Genomic DNA, 27,500 nt, shown 5'->3' on the forward strand with positions numbered 1-27,500 from the left:
AAACAGTTAGCGCCATCTTTTGACACTTCTTCCACTCCCGTCCTTGCACGCTACACCGCTACAACAAAGATGATGGGGAGAAGACGCTGTCCAAGTGGAGGCACGTAAATAAGACCGCCCACAAAACGGCGCATCCTGAAGTGAGTGTCAGAAAGATGATGTGTAAAACATCATCTATGCAACATTTTGAGCAAAGAACCAGCATTACATGTTATGTAGACCACAAGGAAGTCTTTTACATTTAGAAACAAATCTGAATAATAATATGACTCCTTTAATGCACTTTATATATGAACAAAGATTGAAAATAGAATATTCATTGGCAGTGCGCCTTATGGTCCGGGAATTTAAGTACTCAATTTTTGTGTATTTTTCAATCAATCAATCAATCAATCAAAGTTTACTTATATAGCCTTAAAGGCCTACTGAAATGATTTATTTTTATTTAAACGGGAATAGCAGATCCATTCTATGTGTCATACTTGATCATTTCGCGATATTGCCATATTTTTGCTGAAAGGATTTAGTAGAGAAAATCGACGATAAAGTTCGCAACTTTTGCTCGCTGATAAAAAAAAAAAGCCTTGCCTGTACCGGAAGTAGCGTGACGTCACAGGAGCTAGGATTCCTCACAATTCCCCATTGTTTACAATGGAGCGAGAGAGATTCGGACCGAGGAAGTGATGATTACCCTATTAATTTGAGCGAGGATGAAAGATTCGTAGATGAGGAACGTTACAGTGAACGACTTGAGAGGCAGTGATGGACGTATCTTTTTTCGCTCTGACCGTAACTTAGGTACAAGCTGGCTCATTGGATTCCACACTCTCCTTTTTATATTGTGGATCACGGATTTGTATTTTAAACCACCTCGGATACTATATCCTCTTGAAAATGAGAGTCGAGAACGCGAAATGGACATTTAAAGTGACTTTTATCTCCAAGACAATACATCTGTGACACACTTAGCTACTGAGCTAGCGCGATAGCATCGTTCTCAAATGAAGATAGAAACAAAATAAATAAACCTCTGACTGGAAGGATGGATAGAAAATCAACAATACTATTAAACCGTGGACATGTAAATACACGGTTAATGATTTCCAGCCTGGCGAAGGTTAACAATGCTGTGCTAACGACGCCATTGAAGCTAACTTAGCAACCAGACCTCACAGAGCTATGTACTCTCTCCTTTTTCTATTGTGAATCACGGATTTGTATTTTAAACCACCTCGGATACTATATCCTCTTGAAAATGAGAGTCGAGCGCGCGAAATGGACATTTAAAGTGACTTATCTCCAAGACAATACATCGGTGACACACTTAGCTACTGAGCTAGCGCGTAGCATCGTTCTCAAATGAAGATAGAAACCCATCAACAGCCGTGCTCACCTGCATTCCAGCGATCAACGGCACGACGAAGGACTTCATCCGTGGGTTTGGCGGCAAGCATCGGCTAGGCCAGGGGTCGGCAACCTTTACCACTCAAAGAGCCATTTTGGCAAGTTTCACAAATTAAAGAAAGTAATGGGAGCCACAAAAAAAATTTTTAAATGAAAAACACCGCATACAGAGCTTAAATGCTTTGTGCTATGTTACCCAGGGGTCTCTGACACACGCACCGGCACGCACTTTAATGTGGAAATTTGATGTTAGTGGAGCCCGCGAGTTTTGAATGAATGGCACTTGATAGCGTCATACTTGCCAACCCTCTCATTTTCCCCGGGAGACTCCCGAATATCAGAGCGTGATGACACTGCTTTTGGCGCCCTCTACAGTCTGCCCTAACAGTGTACCTGCTCAACCACACGTAGAATGCAATTTCAGCTTGTTCACGTAAGTGACAGCAAGGCGTACTAGCTCAGCAGCCACACATCTTACACTGACGATACCAATACCCAGAATCCCATGCAGCACTAACTCTTCCGCTCAACCAACGCACAGAGAGGGGGGGGGGGGGGGGGTTGATGTGTGGGGGGATTTGGTGGTAGCGGGGGTGTATAATGTAGACCGGAAGAGTTAGGGCTGCATGGGATTCTGGGTAATGGTTGTGTTGTGTTTATGTTGTGTTACGGTGGGATGTTCTCCAGAAATGTGTTTTTCATTCTTTTTTGGTGTGGGTTCACAGTGTGGCGCATATTTGTAACGTAACAATGTTAAAGTTGTTTGATACGGCTACCGTCAGTGTAAGCTGTGTGGCTGATGACTAAGTATGCTTTGCTGTCTCCTGTGTGTGCAAGTAATAACATCATGCAACATGTGGCTGGACTGGCACGCTGTATGTAAATGCTATAGAGGACAATTACTGCAGTGCAATTAGGGCACGTCCTTTATTTAGTAATTAGAGTGTAAATAGGATTATTTTTTCCTTGGGAGTAGTCTATGAGAGACACTGAGATCCATAATTCTCCTGGGAAAATCGGGGGGGTCGGAGTGGTCAAGGAGCCGCATGGTTGCCGACCCCTGGGCTAGGCGTAGTAAGTAGTCCTTGTTGTGTTGCTGTAAGTATTGTAATGCCCCGCAGTGGAGAAGGAGTTACACAGACGAGGAAGCGCTGCTCAATCGCTTTATTAAAAAGCGGTAACTGGTTGTAGTTCAAAAAGTAACGCACACACATACACGAGCTGCTGTTAGCCAAAACTCACACTCACAAGTTCTCCGCCAACTCACTCGCGCATGCGCGTTCCCCAAACCCTTAAAGACAGTACACTAATGCAAATATCACAGATATTACAGTATTGTACTTAGCCGCTAAGACACCGATCGATCCCACCTACAACGTTTTTCTTTGCAGCCTCCATTGTTCATTAAACAAATTGCAAAAGATTCACCAACACACATGTCCAGAATACTGTGGAATTTTGTCGAAGAAAACAAGAGGCTTTTCTATCGGGTCCGATGGGGTCCAACCACTTCCGTTGCTTTTGTGACGTCACGCGCATAAATCCTATCCAAAGGAGTTTTTCAACCGGAAGTGTGGCGGGAATTTTAAAATGTCACTTTATAAGTTAACCCGGCCGTATTGGCATGTGTTGCAATGTTAAGATTTCATCATTGATATATAAACTATCAGACTGTGTGGTCGGTTGTAGTGGCTTTCAGTAGGCCTTTAAATCACAAGTGTCTCAAAGGGCTGCACAAGCCACAACGACATCCTCGGCTCAGATCCCACATCAGGGCAAGGAAAAACTCAACCCAATGGGATAACAATGAGAAACCTTGGAGGGGACCACAGCCTTAGTGCATCCTTTTAACAACCTTTTTGCATCCTTTTATCAGCCTTTTGCATCCTTTTAGCAGCCTTTTAACAACCTTTTTGCAGCCTTAGTGCATCCTTTTTACAGCCTTTTAGCCGCATTTTGTCATCCTTTAAGTAGCCTTTAAAGGCCTACTGAAAGCCACTACTAGCGACCACGCAGTCTGATAGTTTATATATCAATGATGAAATCTTAACATTGCAACACATGCCAACACGGCCGGGTTAACTTATAAAGTGACATTTTAAATTTCCCGCTAAACTTCCGGTTGAAAATTCCTTTGGAGGATGACGTATGCGCGTGACGTCACTAGATAAACGGAAGTATTGGTACGCCATTGAATCCAATACAAAAAATCTCTGTTTTCATCTCAAAATTCCACAGTATTCTGGACATCTGTGTTGGTGAATCTTTTGCAATTTGTTTAATGAACAATGAAGACTGCAAAGAAGAAAGCTGTAGGTGGGATCGGTGTATTAGCGGCTGGCTGCAGCAACACAACCAGGAGGACTTTGACCTGGATAGCAGACACGCTAGCCGCCGACCGCATCGATGATCGGGTGAAGTCCTTCGTTGCTCCGTCGATCGCTGGAACGCAGGTGAGCACGGGTGTTGATGACCAGATGAGGGCTGGCTGGCGCAGGTGGAGCGCTAATGTTTTTGGCATAGCTCTGTGAGGTCCCGTAGCTAAGTTAGCCTCAATGGCGTCGTTAGCAACAGCATTGTTAAGCTTCGCCAGGCTGGAAAGCATTAACCGTGTAGTTACATGTTCATGGTTTAATAGTATTGTTGATCTTCTGTCTATCCTTCCAGTCAGGGGTTTATTTATTTTGTTTCTATCTGCATTTAAGCACGATGCTATCACGTTAGCTCCGTAGCTAAAGTGCTTCGCCGATGTATTGTCGTGGAGATAAAAGTCACTGTGAATGTCCATTTCGCGTTCTCGACTCTCATTTTCAAGAGGATATAGTATCCGAGGTGGTTTCAAATACAAATCCGTGATCCACAATAGAAAAAGGAGAGAGTGTGGAATCCAATGAGCCAGCTTGTACCTAAGTTACGGTCAGAGCGAAAAAAGATACGTCCTGCACTGCACTCTAGTCCTTCACTCTCACGTTCCTCATCCACAAATCTTTCATCCTGGCTCAAACTAATGGGGTAATCGTTGCTTTCTCGGTCCGGATCGCTCTCGCTGCTGGTGTAAACAATGGGGAAATGTGAGGAGCCTTTCAGCCTGTGACGTCACGCTACTTCCGGTACAGGCAAGGCTTTTTTTTATCAGCGACCAAAAGTTGCGAACTTTATTGTCGATGTTCTCTACTAAATCCTTTCAGCAAAAATATGGCAATATCGCGAAATGATCAAGTATGACACATAGAATGGATCTGCTATCCCCGTTTGAATAAAAAAAAATTCATTTCAGTAGGCCTTTTAGCAGCATTTTAACAACCTTCTTACATCCTTTTAGCAGCATTTTTGCATCCTTTTAGAATCCTTTTAGCAATCTTTTTGCATCCTTTTAGCAGCATTTTAACAACCTTCTTACATCCTTTTAGCAGCCTTTTTGCATCCTTTTGACAACCTTTTTGCATCCTTTTAGAATCCTTTTAGCAGCATTTTACCAATCTTCTTACATCCTTCTAGCAGCATTTTAACAACCTTCTTACATCCTTTTAACAACCTTTTTGCATCCTTTTAGAATCCTTTTAGCAGCATTTTAGCAATCTTTGCATCCTTTTAGCAGCATTTTAACAACCTTCTTACATCCTTTTAGCAGCATTTTAACAACCTTCTTACATCCTTTTAGCAGCATTTTAACAACCTTCTTACATCCTTTTAGCAGCATTTTTTGCATCCTTTTGACAACCTTTTTGCATCCTTTTAGAATCCTTTTAGCAATCTTTTTGCATCCTTTTAGCAGCATTTTAACAACCTTCTTACATCCTTTTAGCAGCCTTTTTGCATCTTTTTGACAACCTTTTTGCATCCTTTTAGAATCCTTTTAGCAGCATTTTAGCAATCTTTTTGCATCCTTTTAGCAGTATTTTAACAACCTTCTTACATCCTTTTAGCAGCATTTTTGCATCCTTTTGACAACCTTTTTGCATCCTTTTAGAATCTTTTTAGCAGCATTTTAGCAATCTTTTTGCATCCTTTTAGCAGCATTTTAACAACCTTCTTACATCCTTTTAGCAGCATTTTTGCATCCTTTTAGCAGCATTTTAACAACCTTCTTACATCCTTTTAGCAGCATTTTTGCATCCTTTTAGCAGCATTTTAACAACCTTCTTACATCCTTTTAGCAGCATTTTTGCATCCTTTTGACAACCTTTTTGCATCCTTTTAGAATCCTTTTAGCAGCATTTTAGCAATCTTTTGGTAGACTTTAAGTAGCCTTTTTGCAACCTTTTGGCAGACTTTTTGCAACCTTTTAGCAGCATTTTAACAACCTTTTTGCAGCCTTTAAGCAGCCTTAGTGCAGCATTTTTGCATCCTTTTAACAACCTTTTTGCAACCGTTTAGCAGCATTTTAACAACCTTTTTGCATACTTTTAGCAGCATTTTAACAACCTTTTTGCATACTTTTAGCAGCCTTAGTGCAGCATTTTTGCATCCTTTTAGAAGCCTTTTTGCATCCTTTTAGCAGCATTTTAGCAACCTTTTTGCAGCCTTTAAGCAGCTTTAGTGCATCATTTTTGCATCCTTTTAACAACCTTATTGCGTCATTTTAGAAGCTTTTTAGCAGCCTTTTAGCAATCTTTTTGCAGCCTTTTAGTTAAAAAGTAAAAGTTAAAGTACCCATGATTGTCACACACACACTAGGTGTGGTGAAATTTGTCCTCTGCATTTGACCCATCCCCCTTGATCACCCCCTGGGAGGTGAGGGGAGCAGTGAGCAGCAGCGGTGGCCGCGCCCGGGAATCATTTTTGGTGATTTAACCCCCAATTCCAAGCTTTAATGCTGAGTGCCAAGCAGGGAGGCAATGGCTCCCATTTTCATCGTCTTTGGTATGACTCGGCCGGGGTTTGAACTCACAACCTCCCCGTCTCAGGGCGGACACGCCCACAGTGTATCCTTGAGAGGACGTACAGAAAAGTGCCGTCTGAAAGGTGAGCGAGTGAAGTTAAAAATAGCTGGCAGGATGACGGCCTGATGCTGTGACTCACATGAGATGGTAATACCTCCCTCAGGGAACACACTCGGACGCCAAGGTGAACCCGGAGAAAGATCTTGGCGCGCTTCGCTCGCTGGGCCGGCTGCCACGACGCGCACACACACACACACACACACACACACACACACACACACACTAAATGTCTTATCATGATCTGAGTGTCTTCCCTTATTAGGCTGGGGCCGGGGCCAAATGAAACGAGACGTTGCCTCACCGCCGTTTGCAAAGCAACAATTAGCCTGGGGCTAATCCAATTAGCCGGCCTGTAAATGCCGCTCACGTTTTCCATGCGAGCTCAGAGAGCGTCCACGCCGCACCGCCATCCATCACGCTAAGTCAATCCGCCTGGAAACCCAAAGCCAAACCGGTGGTGTCTCTTACCGTCGCCGTTGGAGACGGGCGTGGCGTCGCACTTGCTCTCGCACTGCTGCATGGCGGCGGGTCTGAGGGTCTCGGCACACTCGCTGGAGGTCTGGCCCGTGTAGGACAGACACTGCACCGTCCTCACCTGCTGGCCCAGGCCGCACTGCGCCGAGCACTGCGAGGGTGAAGGAGAAAGAAGAAGCCACGTCAGCGAGGGTGAGCCAGGGTCACTCCTGAGTAATTCATCCCTGGCGCCTGATCCAATCATTCCGTCACCGCAGTCCGGGACACAAAAAACCTTTGGTGGACACGTGTGACGCAAAGCTTTTTGTTGACCCGCGTCACGTCAACGTGTCCAACGTCCCAGACTCTGCAGGACGGAAAGTACGTCAAACACCAGACTCCGCAGGACAAAATGTGCACAACTCTCAGGACACACAAAAAAAAAGGTCAAACAATAAAGTGTTTAGTCAAGATCCTGCATGATAACTCAACTGTTAGACGTACATAAATACACATACATACATATATATACATATATACATACACACACATACATCCAGAGGTGGGACCAAGTCATTGTTTTGCGAGTCACAAGTAAGTCTCAAGTCTTTGCCCTCAAGTCTCGAGTCAAGTCCCGAGTCAAGTCCAAAATCAAGACTGGAAAGTCTCAAGTCAAGTCCCAAGTCCTGCATTTTGAGTTTCGAGTCCTTTTAACCACAGACTAATATATTTACACACATATATATATACATATATACTTGTAAAACGCTGTATTTATTTATTAAAACAAGTGCATTTGAAATTGCAGGAAAAAAAATAGTGCTGACATTGCACTTCATAATAGCACTATTAAAGGCCTACTGAAACCCACTACTACCGACCACGCAGTCTGATAGTTTATACATCAATGATGAAATCTTAACATTATAACACATGCCAATACGGCCGGGTTAACTTATAAAGTGACATTTTAAATTTGCCGCTAAACTTCCGGTTCGAAACGCCTCTGCGGATGACGTATGCGCGTGACGTAGCCCGGGGAACACGGGTATGCCTTCCACATTGAAGCCAATACGAAAAAGCTCTGTTTTCATTTCATAATTCCACAGTATTCTGGACATCTGTGTTCGTGAATCTGTTTCAATCATGTTCATTGCATTATGGAGAAGGAAGCTGAGCAAGCAAAGAAGAAAGTTGTCGGTGCGAAATGGACGTATTTTTCGAACGTAGTCAGCCACAACAGTACACAGCCGGCGCTTCTTTGTTTACATTCCCGAAAGATGCAGTCAAGATGGAAGAACTCGGATAACAGAGACTCTAACCAGGAGGACTTTTGACTTCGATACACAGACGCCTGTAGAGAACTGGGACAACACAGACTCTTACCAGGATTACTTTGATTTGGATGACAAAGACGCAGACGTGCTACTGTGAGTATGCAGCTTTGGCTTCTAAACATTTGATCGCTTGACCGTATGTGCGCAACTTTTTTTTGCGTATGTACGTAACTTTTTTAAAATATATAAGCTTTATGAACCTTGGGTTAGGTGAACGGTCTTTTGGGCTGAGTGATTGTGTGTGTTGATCAGGTGTTTGAATTGTATTGGCGTGTTCTATGGAGCTAGGAGCTAGCAGAGGAGCTAGGAGCTAGCATAACAAACACGCAGGTGTTATTATGCAGGATTAATTTGTGGCATATTAAATATAAGCCTGGTTGTGTTGTGGCTAATAGAGTATATATATGTCTTGTGTTTATTTACTGTTGTAGTCATTCCCAGCTGAATATCAGGTCACCCCCGGCTCTCACAGCATCTTCCCTATCTGAATAGCTTCAACTCCCCACTAGTCCTTCACTTGCACTTTACTCATCCACAAATCTTTCATCCTCGCTCAAATTAATGGGGAAATTGTCGCTTTCTCGGTCCGAATCTCTCTCACTTCATGCGGCCATCATTGTAAACAATAGGGAACTTTGCGTATATGTTCAACTGACTACGTCACGCTACTTCCGGTAGGTGCAAGCCTTTTTTTTATCAGATACCAAAAGTTGCAATCTTTATCGTCGTTGTTCTATACTAAATCCTTTCAGCAAAAATATGGCAATATCGCGAAATGATCAAGTATGACACATAGAATAGATCTGCTATCCCCGTTTAAATAAAAAAAATTCATTTCAGTAGGCCTTTAACTAGTCATTTTAAACATTTAACTCATTCCTTTACAGAATAAACACATTTGAAAAAACAAGTGCAACTGTACTTATTTGCACAAAAGTGTTAACATTGTATTTCCATGGCATATTGCATTTTAACTAGTTCCACAGCAGTTTCTATCCTGTTCTTACCTTATCTCATTGATCTCATCTCATACTGTATGTGTGTTCATGTGTGCGTACACATGAAAAACATAACAAATACATGAACATAACAATGAACAGAGTTGTACTTTTTAGATGTCAGGGCCCTATGCAATATGTACACATATTCTTAATATAGTATACATTTTAACTGACCTTTACTTGACTACGTTTGTCTTTTTGTAGGTGGCTAAAATACGCGGTGCTGCTGACCGCCGTCTAACGTTACGTTACTGTGTGTGATACATTGACTAACGTAACGTTACGTATAGGTACCTCATGTAAGGCTGAAACGACGCGTCGACGTAGTCGACGTCATCGGTTACGTAAATACGTCGACGCCGTTTTTGTGCGTCGACGCGCCGCATAATGACGTCACACTACCGTCATGGCGAAGCGCAAAGCAGACGATCAAAGAAGACGATGCGAGCGGTGCGAGCGAGGGGGGAAAAGCATGCCAAAAGTGGTCAAAAGTGTGGGAGTATTTCAATAAACGGCCTAATAATGTTGTTGTATGCACACTGTGTCGAGCGGAAATGGCCTATCATAGCAGCACAACGGCTATGAACGAACATTTGAAATAAAACCATCAACTAGTCAATCGTCCGCGCGAGCATACGTTGTCATCATTACACAAAAACATGAATGTGTCATTTGTATCTGCTAGGGGTGTAACGGTACGTGTTTTGTATTGAACCGTTTCGGTACGGGGCTTTCGGTTCGGTACGGGGGTGTACCAAACGAGTTTCTAAGCTAAAGTCTTAGCAAGCTGCTTTGCTCCGTCTGCCTCTGTCTCAGCACGCAGCATTGTCCCACCCACACAACCATCTGATTGGTACACACGCAGCATTGTCCCACCCACACAACCATCTGATTGGTACACACGAAGCATTATCAGCCAATCAGCAGTGCGTATTCAGAGCGCATGTAGTCAGCGCTTCAGGGTGGAGCAGATAGGTGTTTAGCAGGTGAGCATCAGGCAGCGGACTCTCCCCAAATGATAATAAACACCTCCCAGTCAACTACTAGTAACATCACTATGAGCCTGTTGACCTTCTAGAAACTTAAACTGCAGCTCAGCTCACTCGCAATCCTGGCTTGAGGTGAAGGCTAATTACCTCTCGTTCCAGCCACATCGACCCCTTCTGAGTGCCTATTTTCAGCTGCTGGGAATATTGTAAACAAGAAAAGAAGCAAAGCATGTAGACATGCTAACCTTTCTTCATTACAACTGTTAGACACTCACTGGAATGAGTAGAATTGGTTATTGTGTACTGTGTTGGACTGGATGTTTATTTTGCACATTTTAAAAGCAATACTTAATGTTTACAGTGCTCCAGAATATTTAGATTGGCACTTTTTTGTATTGGATGTTTATCTTTATTTTTGCACATTTTAGCAAATAAGCAATACCTTCACTTTTGTTGAAATGTTTACACTGTTGTTACAGAATATTTCGTTTTGCACTTTTTTGTATTGGATGTTTATCTTTATTTTTGCACATTTTAAAGCAAAATAAGCAATACTTTTACTTTTGAAATGCTTATACTATTGCAGAATATTAAGATTTGCACTGGATGTTGACTCTTATATTTGCACATTAAAAAGCAAATAAGCTACTTTTAATTTTGTTAAATTTTAAAAGTTTTAAATGTTTACATTGTTACAGAATATTTAGTCATGTTGTTGTCAATGTTGACTGAGTGGCCATACTTCTTTTTTTTTGTAAATAAAAGCCATGCCTTTTGAAAAAACGGGCCTACATTTATTTTTTCATCTTCATTTTGAATAAAAAAATAATCGGTAAAAGGAAAAATAATCTATAGATTAATCGAAAAAAATAATCTATAGATTAACCGATTAATCGAAAAAATAATCTATAGATTAATCGATAGAAAAATAATCGTTAGCTGCAGCCTTAACCTCATGCAACCCTGCTTAAAAAAAATCACTTGACAAAAAGTATGAATAAGGTAGCGAACTGCAGTGGACGCAACAGATTGCTGTGTTTGAAATGATGTTATAACCATAGACATCTTATAAGTAGACGCAGCATTGGCTGCTGTGACGCGAGCAATTTGGCCGCCATCTTGAAGTGGTGATGAGGAGCCGGCGAGCAGCCTAAACTGACAGTTGACAGGTAGAAAACAAAGATGGTGTTCAGCGTTTTCTTGCTCAAATGAGCGGACTGTTGAAAATAGGATTTGGGGGACTACTTTTCACAAGTAAGATTTGACATTAACGTATTATTGGTTTGTTTCGTGAAAAGAATATTAGCACAGAGTTGAGAAGGAGCAAAGATCTTCAATATTTATATGTGAAAATCACAAAGTAATCTTCTGGGGGAGGATGACCCCCCGACAGGGGTTTGATTTACAAACTTTCAGCCCCACCTAAAACAAAATTCACCAGCCGCCACTGATTATGATGCAATCTCATTTTAGGCAAAATATAAAACAATACTTTCTCATTATCGCTGTTTGTCAACATAAACAAGCATCAAGTCATTATAGCTGTTTGTCAACATAAACAAGCATCAAATCATTATAGCGGTTTGTCAACATAAACAAGCATCAAGTCATTATAGCTGTTGGTCAACATAAACAAGCATCAAATCATTATAGCTGTTTGTCAACATAAACAAGTATCAAATTATTAGAGCTGTTTGTCAACATAAACAAGCATCAAATCATTATAGCTGTTTGTCAACATAAACAAGCATCAAATCATTATAGCTGTTTGTCAACATAAACAAGCATCAAGTCATTATAGCTGTTTGTCAACATAAACAAGCATCAAATCTTATCGCTGTTTGTCAACATAAACAAGCATCAAGTCATTATAGCTGTTTGTCAACATAAACAAGCATCAAATCATTATAGCTGTTTGTCAACATAAACAAGCATCAAGTCATAGCTGTTTGTCAACATAAACAAGCATCAAATCATTATCGCTGTTTGTCAACATAAACAAGCATCAAATCATTATCCCTGTTTGTCAACATAAACAAGCATCAAATCATTATAGCTGTTTGTCAACATAAACAAGCATCAAGTCATTATAGCTGTTTGTCAACATAAACAAGCATCAAATCATTATCACTGTTTGTCAACATAAACAAGCATCAAGTCATTATAGCTGTTTGTCAACATAAACAAGCATCAAATCATTATCGCTGTTTGTCAACATAAACAAGCATCAAGTCATTATAGCTGTTTGTCAACATAAACAAGCATCAAGTCATTGTAGCTGTTTGTCAACATAAACAAGCATCAAATCATCATCCCTGTTTGTCAACATAAACAAGCATCAAGTCATTATAGCTGTTGGTCAACATAAACAAGCATCAAATCATTATAGCTGTTTGTCAACATAAACAAGTATCAAATTATTAGAGCTGTTTGTCAACATAAACAAGCATCAAATCATTATAGCTGTTTGTCAACATAAACAAGCATCAAATCATTATAGCTGTTTGTCAACATAAACAAGCATCAAGTCATTATAGCTGTTTGTCAACTTAAACAAGCATCAAATCTTATCGCTGTTTGTCAACATAAACAAGCATCAAATCATTATAGCTGTTTGTCAACATAAACAAGCATCAAGTCATAGCTGTTTGTCAACATAAACAAGCATCAAATCATTATCGCTGTTTGTCAACATAAACAAGCATCAAATCATTATCCCTGTTTGTCAACATAAACAAGCATCAAATCATTAGAGCTGTTTGTCTACATAAACAAGCATCAAGTCATTATAGCTGTTTGTCAACATAAACAAGCATCAAATCAGTATAGCGGTTTGTCAACATAAACAAGTATCAAGTCATTATAGCTGTTTGTCAACATAAACAAGCATCAAATCATTATCACTGTTTGTCAACATAAACAAGCATCAAGTCATTATAGCTGTTTGTCAACATAAACAAGCATCGAATCATTATCGCTGTTTGTCAACATAAACAAGCATCAAGTCATTATAGCTGTTTGTCAACATAAACAAGCATCAAGTCATTGTAGCTGTTTGTCAACATAAACAAGCATCAAATCATTATCCCTGTTTGTCAACATAAACAAGCATCAAATCATTAGAGCTGTTTGTCAACATAAACAAGCATCAAGTCATTATAGCTGTTTGTCAACATAAACAAGCATCAAATCATTATAGCGGTTTGTCAACATAAACAAGTATCAAGTCATTATAGCTGTTTGTCAACATAAACAAGCATCAAATCATTATCACTGTTTGTCAACATAAACAAGCATCAAGTCATTATAGCTGTTTGTCAACATAAACAAGCATCAAATCATTATCGCTGTTTGTCAACATAAACAAGCAACAAGTCATTATAGCTGTTTGTCAACATAAACAAGCATCAAGTCATTGTAGCTGTTTGTCAACATAAACAAGCATCAAATCATTATCCCTGTTTGTCAACATAAACAAGCATCAAATCATTAGAGCTGTTTGTCAACATAAACAAGCTTCAAGTCATTATAGCTGTTTGTCAACATAAACAAGCATCAAATCATTATAGCTGTTTGTCAACATAAACAAGCATCAAATCATTATAGCTGTTTGTCAACATAAACAAGCATCAAATCATTATAGTTGCATTTCACTTACACATACAAAGTCTCTAAGGCGGGAAGTAACCGGGAACAAACGTGTCTGCATCGTTCAACTTACTGCGTCGTGGGCTTTAACTTTGTGATTTATTGGGGCCAAAAAAACAAAATGCCACTCCGCTTCAACTTAAAGACAGCATAATTACCTTCCAGACAGTTAATAATAAATAAGTTTGTGTTTTTCATCCTGCTTGGGTTTGTTGTTTCAACGAAAAGCTCTCAATGGCGAGTAGAGGAGTGCTGAGCAAGTACAGTACGTACAGTAAATACGATACAGTAGAGTAGAGGAGTGCTGAGCAAGTACAGTACGTACAGTAAATACGCTACAGTAGAGTAAGGGAGTGCTGAGCAAGTACAGTACGTACAGTAAATACGATACAGTAGAGTAGAGGAGTGCTGAGCAAGTACAGTACGTACAGTAAATACGATACATGTTTTCTTTTTTTCCTCCCTCTGCTGAACGTCTTTCCTGGAAGGGAGGCCTGCTCTGAGGTACTGATAAACTTCAAACAGCCTGGGGGAGGGGGGTACTGTCACTGGTCACACTCTCCAGACACACACACACACACACACACACACACACACACACACACACACACACACACACACACACACACACACACGCACACACACACACACACTCACACACACGCTCACACACACACACGTTTCCAGGCCTGCTGGTATGTCATCCAGGTGTAAGTGATATCAGCCACGCAGGTGTTAGTTACTTGACGAATGATTCATGTTAGCATGTTAGCTTTTTTGTGCTAATTTTGTAGGAATACACCTCAAGGTCAAATATTTTATTACTTGAAAAATGATACCTGTTAGCATGTTAGATTTCTTTTTAGCTAATTTTGGAGGTATACACCTCAGCGTCATATATTTTGTTACTTAACAAATGCTACCTGTTAGCATGCTAGCTTTTTTGTGCTAATTTTGGAGGTATACACCTCAAGGTCAAATATTTAGTTACTTGAAAAATGCTACCTGTTAGCATGCTAGCTTTTGTGTGCTAATTTTGGAGGTATACACCTCAACGCCAAATATTTAGTTACTTGAAAAATTATGCCTGTTAGCATGCTAACTTTTTTGTGCCAATTTTGTAAGTATACAACTCAACGTAAAATATTATTTACTTGAAGAATGATTCTCGTTAGCATGCTATTTTTTTTGTGCTAATTTTGTAGGAATACACCTCAGCTTCTAATATTTTATTACTTGAAAAATGATACCTGTTAGCATGTTAGCTTTCTTTTTAGCTAATTTTGGAGGTATACACCTCAACGTCATATATTTTGTTACTTAACAAATGCTACCTGTTAGCATGCTAGCTTTTTTGTGCTAATTTTGCTGGTATACACCTCATGGTCAAATATTTAGTTACTTGAAGAATGATACCTGTTAGCATGCTAGCTTTTTTGTACTAATTTTGGAGGTATACACCTCAAGGTCAAATATTTACTTACTTGAAGAATGATACCTGTTAGCATGCTAGCTTTTTTTGTGCTAATTTTGGAGGTATACACCTCAGGGTCAAATATTTACTTACTTGAAGAATGATACCTGTTAGCATGCTAGCTTTGTTTGTGCTAATTTTTGGAGGTATACACCTCAAGGTCAAATATTTACTTACTTGAAGAATGATACCTGTTAGCATGCTAGCTTTGTTTGTGCTAATTTTTGGAGGTATACACCTCAAGGTCAAATATTTACTTACTTGAAGAATGATACCTGTTAGCATGCTAGCTTTTTTTGTGCTAATTTTGGAGGTATACACCTCAGGGTCAAATATTTACTTACTTGAAGAATGATACCTGTTAGCATGCTAGCTTTTTTTGTGCTAATTTTGTAGAAATACACCTCAAGGTCAAATATTTAGTTACTTGAAGAATGATACCTGTTAGCATGCTAGCTTTTTTGTGCTAATTTTGTAGGAATACACCTCAGGGTCAAATATTTAGTTACTTGAAGAATGATACCTGTTAGCATGCTAGCTTTTTTTGTGCTAATTTTGTAGGAATACACCTCAAGGTCAAATATTTACTTACTTGAAGAATGATACCTGTTAGCATGCTAGCATTTTTGTGCTAATTTTGTAGGAATACACCTCAAAGTCAAATATTTAGTTACTTGAAGAATGATACCTGTTAGCAAGCTAGCTTTGTTTGTGCTAATTGTGTAGGAATACACCTCAAGGTCAAATATTTAGTTACTTGAAGAATGATACCTGTTAGCATGCTAGCTTTGTTTGTGCTAATTTTGTAGGAATACACCTCAAGGTCAAATATTTAGTTACTTGAAGAATGATACCTGTTAGCATGCTAGCTTTTTTTGTGCTAATTTTGTAGGAATACACCTCAGGGTCAAATATTTACTTACTTGAAGAATGATACCTGTTAGCATGCTAGCTTTTTTGTGCTAATTTTGGAGGTATACACCTCAGGGTCAAATATTTACTTACTTGAAGAATGATAACTGTTAGCATGCTAGCTTTTTTTGTGCTAATTTTGTAGGAATACACCTCAAGGTCAAATATTTAGTCACTTGAAGAATGATACCTGTTAGCATGCTAGCTTTTTTTGTGCTAATTTTGTAGGAATACACCTCAAGGTCAAATATTTAGTTACTTGAAGAATGATACCTGTTAGCATGCTAGCTTTTTTGTGCTAATTTTGTAGGAATACACCTCAAGGTCAAATATTTACTTACTTGAAGAATGATACCTGTTAGCATGCTAGCTTTTTTGTGCTAATTTTGTAGGAATACACCTCAAGGTCAAATATTTAGTTACTTGAAGAATGATACCTGTTAGCATGCTAGCTTTGTTTGTGCTAATTTTGTAGGAATACACCTCAAGGTCAAATATTTAGTTACTTGAAGAATGATACCTGTTAGCATGCTAGCTTTGTTTGTGCTAATTTTGTAGGAATACGCCACAACGTCAAATATTTTGTTATTTAACAAATGCTACCTGTTAGCATGCTAGCTTTTTTGTGCTAATTTTGGAGGTATACACCTCAAGGTCAAATATTTACTTACTTGAAGAATGATACCTGTTAGCATGCTAGCTTTGTTTGTGCTAATTTTTGGAGGTATACACCTCAAGGTCAAATATTTACTTACTTGAAGAATGATACCTGTTAGCATGCTAGCTTTTTTTGTGCTAATTTTGGAGGTATACACCTCAGGGTCAAATATTTACTTACTTGAAGAATGATACCTGTTAGCATGCTACCGAATACACAGGGGGGATATCAGGCCATGTTTTGTCGTACCTGTCCCCATTCGCCAGGGATCCAGCGCGGAGGAGGACAGCGGCCCAGGCTGCAGCGGATTCGAACCGGCGGCTTGTTGTGGCTGGGACAGTGGGCGGGGGGGAAGGTCTTGGTCAGGTCGCTGCTCTTGCACAAGGCGATGCGGTGCTTGAAGCCCGGCCCGCACTTGGGTGTGCACTGTGGACGCACCAGCAGGGGGTCAGGAGTGGGAAACCAGAGGACCGGACTTGAGACTCTTACCTCAGACCAGTCCAGAGTGACCCACTTGGGCGGGCAGGATTGGTTGTTGCACGCTTCCTGTTCCATGGGTCTGTGGGTCAGGCAGTGGGTGTCCTCCAGGGTCTCCTCCTCTGCGGGGCCCATCTTCCTGATGCAGAGGACCGTCCTGGTCCTTGTGCCGCCGTCGCACGTCTTGGCGCACTCCGACCAGTCGCCGATAAACCACCTGGGGGCGGGACCACGTCAGTTGCACATTTGGAGTGCAAAAACATTCAGTGTAGAAAAATTACATGTACAAAAATTCAGTGCAGAAAAATTCAGTGTAAAAAAAAAATGTGTATAAAAATTCAGTGTAAAAAAATTCAGTGAAATTCAGTGTAAAAAAATTCGGTGCAGAAAAATTCAGTGTAAAAAAAAATTCAGTGCAGAAAAATTCAGTGTAAAAAAAAATCAGTGCAGAAAAATTCAGTGTAAAAAAGTGTGTACAAAAAATTCAGGGTAAAAAAAAATCAGTGCAGAAAAATTCAGTGTAAAAAAAAAAATCAGTGCAGAAAAATTCAGTGTAAAAAAGTGTGTACAAAAAATCAGTGTAAAAAAAATCAGTGTAAAAAAATTCAGTGAAAAAAAAGTCAGTGCAGAAAAAATCAGTGTAAAAAAATGTGTATAAAAATTCAGTGCAGAAAAATGCAGTGTAAAAAAAATGCAGTGTAAAAAAAATCAGTGCAGAAAAATTCAGTGTAAAAAAGTGTATTAAAAAATCAGTGCAGAAAAATTCAGTGTAAAAAAATTCAGTGAAATTCAGTGTAAAAATATTCAGTGCAGAAAAATTCAGTGCGAACAATTCAGTGTAAAAAAATTCTGTGAAATTCAGTGTAAAAAAATTCAGTGCAGAAAAATTCAGTGTAAAAAAAAAAATCAGTGCAGAAAAATTCAGTGTAAAAAAGAGTGTACAAAAAAATCGGTGTAAAAAAATTCAGTGTAAAAAAAATGTGTATAAAAATTCAGTGTAAAAAAATTCAGTGCAGAAAAATGCAGTGTAAAAAAAATGTGTATAAAAATTCAGTGAAAAAAATTCAGTGCAGAAAAATTCAGTGTAAAAAAATGTGTATAAAAATTCAGTGCAGAAAAATTCTGTGTAAAAAAATGCAGTGTAAAAAAAATCAGTGCAGAAAAATTCAGTGTAAAAAAGTGTGTATTAAAAAATCAGTGCAGAAAAATTCAGTGTAAAAAAATTCAGTGAAATTCAGTGTAAAACTATTCAGTGCAGAAAAATTCAGTGCGAACAATTCAGTGTAAAAAATGTGTATAAAAATTCAGTGTAAAAAAATCACTGCAGAAAATTTCATTGTAAAAAAATTCAGTGCAGAAAAATTTTGTTTAAAAAAAAAGTGCACAAAAATTCATTGTAAAAAAATTCAGTGTGTAAAAATTCAGTGAGAAAATCATCACAGTATTATAATAGCATGTACATGTATTTTTCGTCAGTTATTTATGAGTCCCTTTTTATGCAGTATATTTGGTTAGATAAATATGATTAAAATCAAGAGTAATATTGAGTGTTAATATTTGAGTGGGCCCCGGGCCCCTCTGTAGTGGAAAAGTTGTGCCCTGAGGTCGAAAAGGTTGAGAACCCCTGCTTTATATTGAAAAGTTATAATCCAATGCCGTATTTTCCGGATTATAAGGCGCACTGCCGATGAATGGTCTATTTTCCATCTTTTTTCATATATAAAGTGCATCATAAGGCGCATTAAAGGAGTCATATTATTATGATGTTTCTGTAAATGTAAAAGACTTCCTATTTTTTTAAACCGTCATTTAAAACATTTAATAAATAATGAATCAAAATCCATGTTATGAATTATTATTATTGCGGTCCGTATACACACACCATAATAATACCGTACATTGAAGCACAGTACGACTGACTATGGTAGTCATAATGCTTCGACAATCCATCAAGCGGTGCGGCGTCATACCTTACCAAAGCCATATTAGAACATTTTGACAGATTTTTGAGCGCCTTGTGTGTAATGTTTTATATTCTCATTGCATAATTTGTGTGTTTGCCATAAAAAACAGGGGTTTTCTTGACAAAAAGGGCATACGACAAACGGAAAAAAAACATGAAAAAATAATAAAAACGTATAATTGACCTGAGCTCGATCTAGACTTAAGAATTGAACGTAAAAATGACTCTAAAAAATGTATGTCTTTTTTTGACACTTTTGTGAATGGGGCCCTTTTGGGTCCCCAAGAGTTTTAGTGTTTTGTTTTTTTTCAAACCGTCATTTAAAACATTTAATAAATAATGAATCAAAATCCATGTTATGAATTATTATTATTGAGGTCCGTATGCATACACCATATTAATACTGTATGTTGAAGCACAGTACGTCTGACTATGGTAGTCGTAATGCTTCGACAATCCATCAAGCGGTGCGGCGTCATACCTGCAGTCAACACCTCACTCTTATGTGTGACTGCCATCATATTGCAGTCTACACGTATCTCTTATGTGTGACTGCCATCTACTGGTCACACTTACACCATGTACCAAATAAAATAGCTTTGAGGTCGGTAAGCAAAACCAGAAATATTCCGTACATTAGGCGCACCGGGTTATAAGGCGCACTGTCCATGAAAGAATTTTAAGCGCGCCTGTTAGAATAATTACGTATAAGTTATCACACAACTCTTATGCTTAAAGGCCGTTGCTATAGTTATTATCAATTGTGCTGAAGTTGTACTTTTCTATCCGTGCAAAGGCACGACTTGTAATCTTCCATTGCGAGTTGTCTCGCGTCAGCAGTTTGTTTCCAGACCCTGCCTGCCGACAGCCGAGGACGGACATCGAGTACCTCAACGCGGACGAAATGGAGACAGGGCGAAATCACGAGTGTCAGCACATTTCCATTCTGAATAATTACCCCTCCCTTCAGAAGCAGCCTCAGTGATGTGAACTAGGGACCTCCCGAATAAATAGAGGAACACGTGGGCTGTACCTCAGAGCGTAGGTTGGAACTGTAACTGAGTGTGCAGCCCAATACGTCTCTCCTCATGAGCAAAATTCAACTCTGTCTCTGCATGATTCCTTGCTTCTTGTCTTGTTTAATAGACAGTTTGGGGTTTGAACCTGACAGCGCCTTATAGTCCGGAAACTACGGTACATTTATTTGGATTCTACCTTCATGTCATCGACGTCCGCTTCGTTCTGAAATATCGTTTACCGGACTAATCGCGACTTTGGGGGGAACCCGGGTCGACCTGGTCAGTCGCCATGACGATGCAGCAATTAAGAAAATAATGCTCAAAACGCTTGTTATGACATCATCCAACACGCGTTAACGACGCGTTCAAACATCTGCCTGTAAAAGCGACGTGAGCCTCATCCTCCAGTGTGTGTGTGTGTGTGTGTGTGTGTGTGTGTGTGTGTGTGTGTGTGTGTGTGTGTGTGTGTGTGTGTGTGCGCAAAACACGACACTGCGAGTGAATCCAGATGGGGGGAAAAAAAGCCGTAACACTGATTGAAGCGAGCGTGTGCGTTTGGCCGCCGTGCACCTGCACACGTGTACCTCCCCGCCGCCACCGCGCCAAGAGAATCAAACACAGGTGGTCGCTCGCCGCAGCTCTTATTGTTGGCAGCGGGCGAGCGCGGGAAAATACTTTGCATTATAAATCACTGGGCTTTATTATTTTCCTCCAAACACTTTTTTGTTTTACGAGCAGATATCACGCCTCGCTTTTACGACTTGTTTTGTTGTCTGGCTTTTTCACGCCTCGGGGACAATTAGAGCACAGATGATATTCTTTCAGCTGGGAGGCTTTCATTATCGTATCGTTGTGCAAGAGGGACTTTTTCACCATGTTTGAACCAGAGACGGACCGATAACGTTTTTACAGTGCCGATGCTGATATTAGTAGTCAAGGGGGCCGATATTTGGAGTTGATCAGACTTAAGAATTGAAAATAAAAATAATTTAAAAAAAATTGTATGTCTTATTTTTATCACTTTTAGTGGGATTTTTTTAAAAACTGTCATTTAAAAAAATAAACCTATTCAAGGCTGTATTACATTTTTTCCTGGGGAAAACATTGCATTTTTTGTGTGTTTTCCATAAAAAAACTAAAGTTTTATTGACAAAAAGGGCATACAACAAACAAAAAAATAAATATACAAAAATAAATAAAAACGTATAATTAACCTGAGGTTGATCTAGACTTAAGAATTGAAAGTAAAACTTTTTTTATTTTTTATTTATGTTTTATTTTAACACTTATGAATGTTAGCAAATTTTTTTAAACTGTCAATTTAAAAACCCTAATAAATAATTAATCAAAATCAATGTTATGAATAATTGACCTATTTAAAGCTCTATTAAAAAAAAATTCTGGAGAAAACATTGCATATTTTGTGTTTAACATTAAAAAACTGTTTTTCTTTTACAAAAAGGGCATACAACAAACAAACAAAAAAAACATGAAAAAATAATAAAAACATAATTGAGCTGAGGTTGATTTAGACTTAAGAATCAAAAATAAAAATAATAATAAAAAATAAAAATGATGTCTTATTTTTAACACTTTTATGAGTGGGGTCCTTTTGGGTCCCCAATAATTTTAGTGGGATTTTTTTTCTAAACTGTCATTTAAAAAAATAAACAATGAATGAAAATCTATTCAAGAATGTATACATTTTTTTCTGGGGAAAACATCGCATTTTTTGTGTGTTTTCCATAAAAAATTAAAGTTTTATTGACAAAAAGGGCATACAACAAACAAAAAAAGAAATATTACAAAAAAAACATAATTATTAACCTGAGGTTGATCTAGACTTAATAATTGAAAGTAAAAATATATTTTTTTTAAATGTATGTTTTATTTTAACACTTATGAATTTTAGCTGATTTTTTTAAAACTGTCAATTAAAAACACTATTAAATAATGAATCAAAATCAATGTTATAAATAATTGACCTATTTAAAGCTCTATTAAAAAAAATTCTGGGGAAAACATTGCATATTTTGTGTTTAACATTAAAAAACTGTTTTTCTTTTACAAAAAGGGCATACAACAAACAGAAAAAAAAACATGAAAAAATAATAAAAACATAATTGAGCTGAGATTGATTTATACTTAGAAACTAAAAAAATTTAAAAAATAAAATGATGTCTTATTTTTAACACTTTTATGAGTGGGGCCCTTTTGGGTCCGCAAGAATTTTAGTGGGATTTTTTTTTAAAGTGTCATTTAAAAAAATAAACCTATTCAAGGCTGTATTACATTTTTTCCTGGGGAAAACATTGCATTTTTTGTGGGTTTTCCATAAAAAACTAAAGTTTTATTGACAAAAAGGGCATACAACAAACAAAAAAATAAATATACAAAAATAAATAAAAACGTATAATTAACCTGAGGTTGATCTAGACTTAAGAATTGAAAGTAAAACTTTTTTTTTTTAATTTATGTTTTATTTTAACACTTATGAATGTTAGCACATTTTTTTTAAACTGTCAATTTAAAAACACTAATAATGAATCAAAATCAATGTTATGAATAATTGACCTATTTAAAGCTCTATTAAAAAAAAATTCTGGAGAAAACATTGCATATTTTGTGTTTAACATTAAAAAACGGTTTTTCTTTTACAAAAAGGGCATACAACAAACAAACAAAAAAAACATGAAAAAATAATAAAAACATAATTGAGCTGAGGTTGATTTAGACTTAAGAATCAAAAATAAAAATAATAATAAAAAATAAAAATGATGTCTTATTTTTAACACTTTTATGAATGGGGTCCTTTTGGGTCCCCAATAATTTTAGTGGGATTTTTTTTCTAAACTGTCATTTAAAAAAATAAACAATGAATGAAAATCTATTCAAGGTTGTATACATTTTTTTCTGGGGAAAACATCGCATTTTTTGTGTGTTTCTCATAAAAAATTCAAGTTTTATTGACAAAAAGGGCATACAACAAACAAAAAAATAAATATTACAAAAAAAACATAATTATTAACCTGAGGTTGATCTAGACTTAATAATTGAAAGTAAAAATATATTTTTTTTAAATGTATGTTTTATTTTAACACTTATGAATTTTAGCTGATTTTTTTTAAACTGTCAATTAAAAACACTAATAAATAATGAATCAAAATCAATGTTATAAATAATTGACCTATTTAAAGCTCTATTAAAAAAAATTCTGGGGAAAACATTGCATATTTTGTGTTTAACATTAAAAAACTGATTTTCTTTTACAAAAAGGGCATACAACAAACAGAAAAAAAAACATGAAAAAATAATAAAAACATAATTGAGCTGAGGTTGATTTAGACTTAAGAATTAAAAATAATAATAATAATAAAAAATAAAAATTATGTCTTATTTTTAACACTTTTATGAGTGGGGTCCTTTTGGGTCCCCAAGAATTTTAGTGGGGTTTTTTTTCTAAACTGTCATTTAAAAAAATAAACAATGAATGAAAATCTATTCAAGGTTCTATACATTTTTTTCTGGGGAAAACATCGCATTTTTTGTGTGTTTTCCATAAAAAATTAAAGTTTTATTGACAAAAAGGGCATACAACAAACAAAAAAAGAAATATTACAAAAAAAAAACATAATTATTAACCTGAGGTTGATCTAGACTTAATAATTGAAAGTAAAAATATATATTTTTTAAATGTATGTTTTATTTTAACACTTATGAATTTTAGCTGATTTTTTTAAAACTGTCAATTAAAAACACTAATAAATAATGAATCAAAATCAATGTTATAAATAATTGACCTATTTAAAGCTCTATTAAAAAAAATTCTGGGGAAAACATTGCATATTTTGTGTTTAACATTAAAAAACTGATTTTCTTTTACAAAAAGGGCATACAACAAACAGAAAAAAAAACATGAAAAAATAATAAAAACATAATTGAGCTGAGGTTGATTTATACTTAGAAACTTTAAAAAAAATAAAAATAAAATGATGTCTTATTTTTAACACTTTTATGAGTGGGGCCCTTTTGGGTCCCCAAGAATTTTAGTGGGATTTTTTTTTAAAGTGTCATTTAAAAAAAATAAACCTATTCAAGGCTGTATTACATTTTTTCCTGGGGAAAACATTGCACTTTTTGTGTGTTTTCCATAAAAAACTAAAGTTTTATTGACAAAAAGGGCATACAACAAACAAAAAAATAAATATACAAAAATAAATAAAAACGTATAATTAACCTGAGGTTGATCTAGACTTAAGAATTGAAAGTAAAACTTTTTTTTTTTAAATGTATGTTCTATTTTAACACTTATGAATGTTAGCAAAAAAAAATTAAACTGTCAATTTAAAAACACTAATAAATAATGAATCAAAATCAATGTTATGAATAATTGACCTATTTAAAGCTCTATTAAAACAATTTCTGGAGAAAACATTGCATATTTTGTGTTTACCATTAAAAAACTGTTTTTCTTTTACAAAAAGGGCATACAACAAACGGAAAAAAAACATGAAAAAATAATTAAAACATAATTGAGCTGAGGTTGATTTAGACTTAGGAACTAAAACAAATAAAAGTATGTCTTATTTTTAACACTTTTCTGAGTGGGGTACTTTTGGGTCCCCAAGAATTTTAGTGGGATTTTTTTTAAAACTGTCATTTAAAAAAATAAACAATGAATGAAAATCAATCTTATGAATTATTGACCTATTCAAGGCTGTATTACATTTTTCTGGGGAAAACATCGCATTTTTTGTGTGTTTTCCATAAAAAAACAAAAGTTTTATTGGCATACAACAAACAAACAAAAAATATACCTGAGGTTGATCTAGACTTAAGAATTGAAAGTAAAAGTATTTGAAAAAAAATGTATGTTATATTTTAACACTTATGAATGTTAGCGGATTTTTTTTAAACTGTCAATTAAAAACACTAATACATAATGAATCAAAATCAATGTTATGAATAATTGATCTATTTAAAGCTCTATTCAATTTTTTTTCTGGGGAAAACTTTGCATATTTTGTGTTTACCATTAAAAAACTGTTTTTCTTTCACAAAAAGGGCATACAACACATGAAAAAAACCATGAAAAAATAGTAAAAACATAATTGAGCTGAGGTTGATCTAGACTTAAGAATTTGAAATAAAAATAATAATAAAAAAAAAAAAAAGTATGCCTTATTTTTAACACTTTTATGAGTGGGGTCCCCAATAATTTTAGTGGGATTTAAAAAAAAACCGTAAATAAAAAAAATAAAAGGAATCAATATCAATGTTATGAATTATTGAGCTATTAAGGCTGTAATTCTGGGGAAAACATGGCATATTTTGTGTGTTTGCCATAAAAAAACAAATTTCTTTGACAAAAAGGGCATAAAACAAGGAAAATAATAATAATTATAAAAACATATAATTGATCTGAAGTTGACTTAAGAATTGAAAGTAAAAAAAATATTACTTATTTTTGACACTTTTATGAGTGGGGCCCTTTTGGGTCCCTGAGAATTTTAGTGGGATTTTTTTTTAAACTGTCAATTAAAAAAAAATCTAAATCAAAATCAGTGTTATGAATTATTGACCTAAAAAGTTTTTTCTGGGGTAAACATGGCATATTTTGTGTGTGTTTGCCATAAAAAAACACATTTCTTTGACAAAAAGGGCATAAAAAAGGAAAAAATAATTATTATTATAAAAACATAATTGATCTGAAGTTGATCTAAAGATTTAAGAATTGAAAGTAAAAGAAATATGACTTATTTTTAGCACTTTTATGAGTGGGGCTCTTTTGGGTTCCCAAGAATTTTAGTGGATTTTTTTTTTAAACTGTCAATTAAAAAATAATAATAAATCAAAATCAATGTTGTGAATTATTGACCTATTAAGGCTCTAATTCTGGGGAAAACATGGCATATTTTGTGTGTGTTTGACATTAAAAAAAAACATTTCTTTGACAAAAAGGGCATAAAACAAGGAAAAAATAATAATAATTATAAAAACATAATTGATCTGAAGTTGATCTAAAGATTTAAGAATTGAAAGTAAAAGAAATATGACTTATTTTTAACACTTTTATGAGTGGGGCTCTTTTGCGTCCACAAGAATTTGAAGTTTTTTTGTTTGTTTTGTTTTCAAACTGTCATTGGTACCGGTACTGGTACCAAAATATTGGTATGGGGACAAGCCTAAAGTCAGTCCTGGTTCTGCCATGTCTACAATCATTCATAGTCGGAGCCACAGGGACTTGTAGTAATTATCTCTGCTTTTACTTCCGGTGTCTGCAAATAAAATAGCATGTTTTGGTCTGTTCTTCTCCCATTTTCATTTTTGTTGTATGAAATTGTGGGGGGGGGCGTGGCCTGCGGACCTGCAGCGAAGCGGGGTGTGCCAGGACCGGCTGAAAGATCAGCGACAGGTGCGTAGATGGCCCACCTGGGCCTGATTATCTAATCACCTGTCGCTCTGTTAAAAGGCAGCAGCCGGAGAGGAGAGGGAAGTTGGAGAGCGAGCGTGAGCGCGAGAGCGAGCGCGAGAGCGAGCGCGAGAGCGAGCGCGAGAGCGAGACTGACTCAGAGACGATGGCTGAAACGCACGAAAAGAGACGCATATTGCAAAATAAATCATTGTTCAGAACCATGAAGGCAGCTGTCATGTCAGTGATTGGTGGTCCGTGGAACCCGTGGAAGAGAGTCCTCCACAGAAATAGAATGCTTAGTTTTTTTACCATTGTCTTTTCTGCATTTTCAAACCAAATTCCGGCTCTTTTAAAGGCTCTGGACTCCAGCATGCAGGCCAGGTAGTGGTGGACAGGTGAGACTTGGACGACGACATGTTGTGTGGGGTTACGTACTCTGGAGGACACGGCTCAGGCCAGGTAGTGGTGGACAAGTGAGACTTGGACGACGACATGTTGTGTGGGGTTACGTACTCTGGAGGACACGGCTCAGCGTTGCAGTCGCTCTGGTTCTCTGGAGGTTTTCCTTCCGGGTCGCAGTAGCTGTTCTGGACCAGGGAGTTGTCGTCCAGCCTCTTGCACACCACCTCCTGCTTCTGGGAGCCTGAAAGACGGAAAGAAGGGTTTGTTACGTCACGGCACATTCCTGCTCCTCTGGCAGGTGGCGTCCCACCACAGCCGCTAATACGTGACTCTGGTAAGCAGATCTGGAAGCGTAGTGGCAATCTTCTCCAAGTGGATCCCCTCCCCGAGTGCGCACTTCAACTT

At 37.2% G+C, this 27,500-nt stretch overlaps 1 protein-coding gene across 1 annotated transcript in view; it reads right to left on the reverse strand.

Moving 5' to 3' along the window:
* adamts6 (ADAM metallopeptidase with thrombospondin type 1 motif, 6) overlaps positions 1 to 27,500 on the reverse strand; it is a 144,353-nt gene that overhangs the window by 4,223 nt on the left and 112,630 nt on the right. Inside the window, exons 21-24 of the mRNA XM_062057354.1 lie at positions 27,207 to 27,336; positions 17,309 to 17,513; positions 17,069 to 17,245; positions 6,816 to 6,972 (exon numbers count right to left, since the gene is read on the reverse strand). Of these exons, the coding sequence (XP_061913338.1) occupies positions 6,816 to 6,972; positions 17,069 to 17,245; positions 17,309 to 17,513; positions 27,207 to 27,336 (669 nt within the window). The remainder of the gene's footprint in view (positions 1 to 6,815; positions 6,973 to 17,068; positions 17,246 to 17,308; positions 17,514 to 27,206; positions 27,337 to 27,500) is intronic.

Source organism: Entelurus aequoreus, linkage group LG08, assembly GCF_033978785.1.
Source record: "Entelurus aequoreus isolate RoL-2023_Sb linkage group LG08, RoL_Eaeq_v1.1, whole genome shotgun sequence".
Lineage (NCBI taxonomy): Eukaryota > Metazoa > Chordata > Actinopteri > Syngnathiformes > Syngnathidae > Entelurus > Entelurus aequoreus.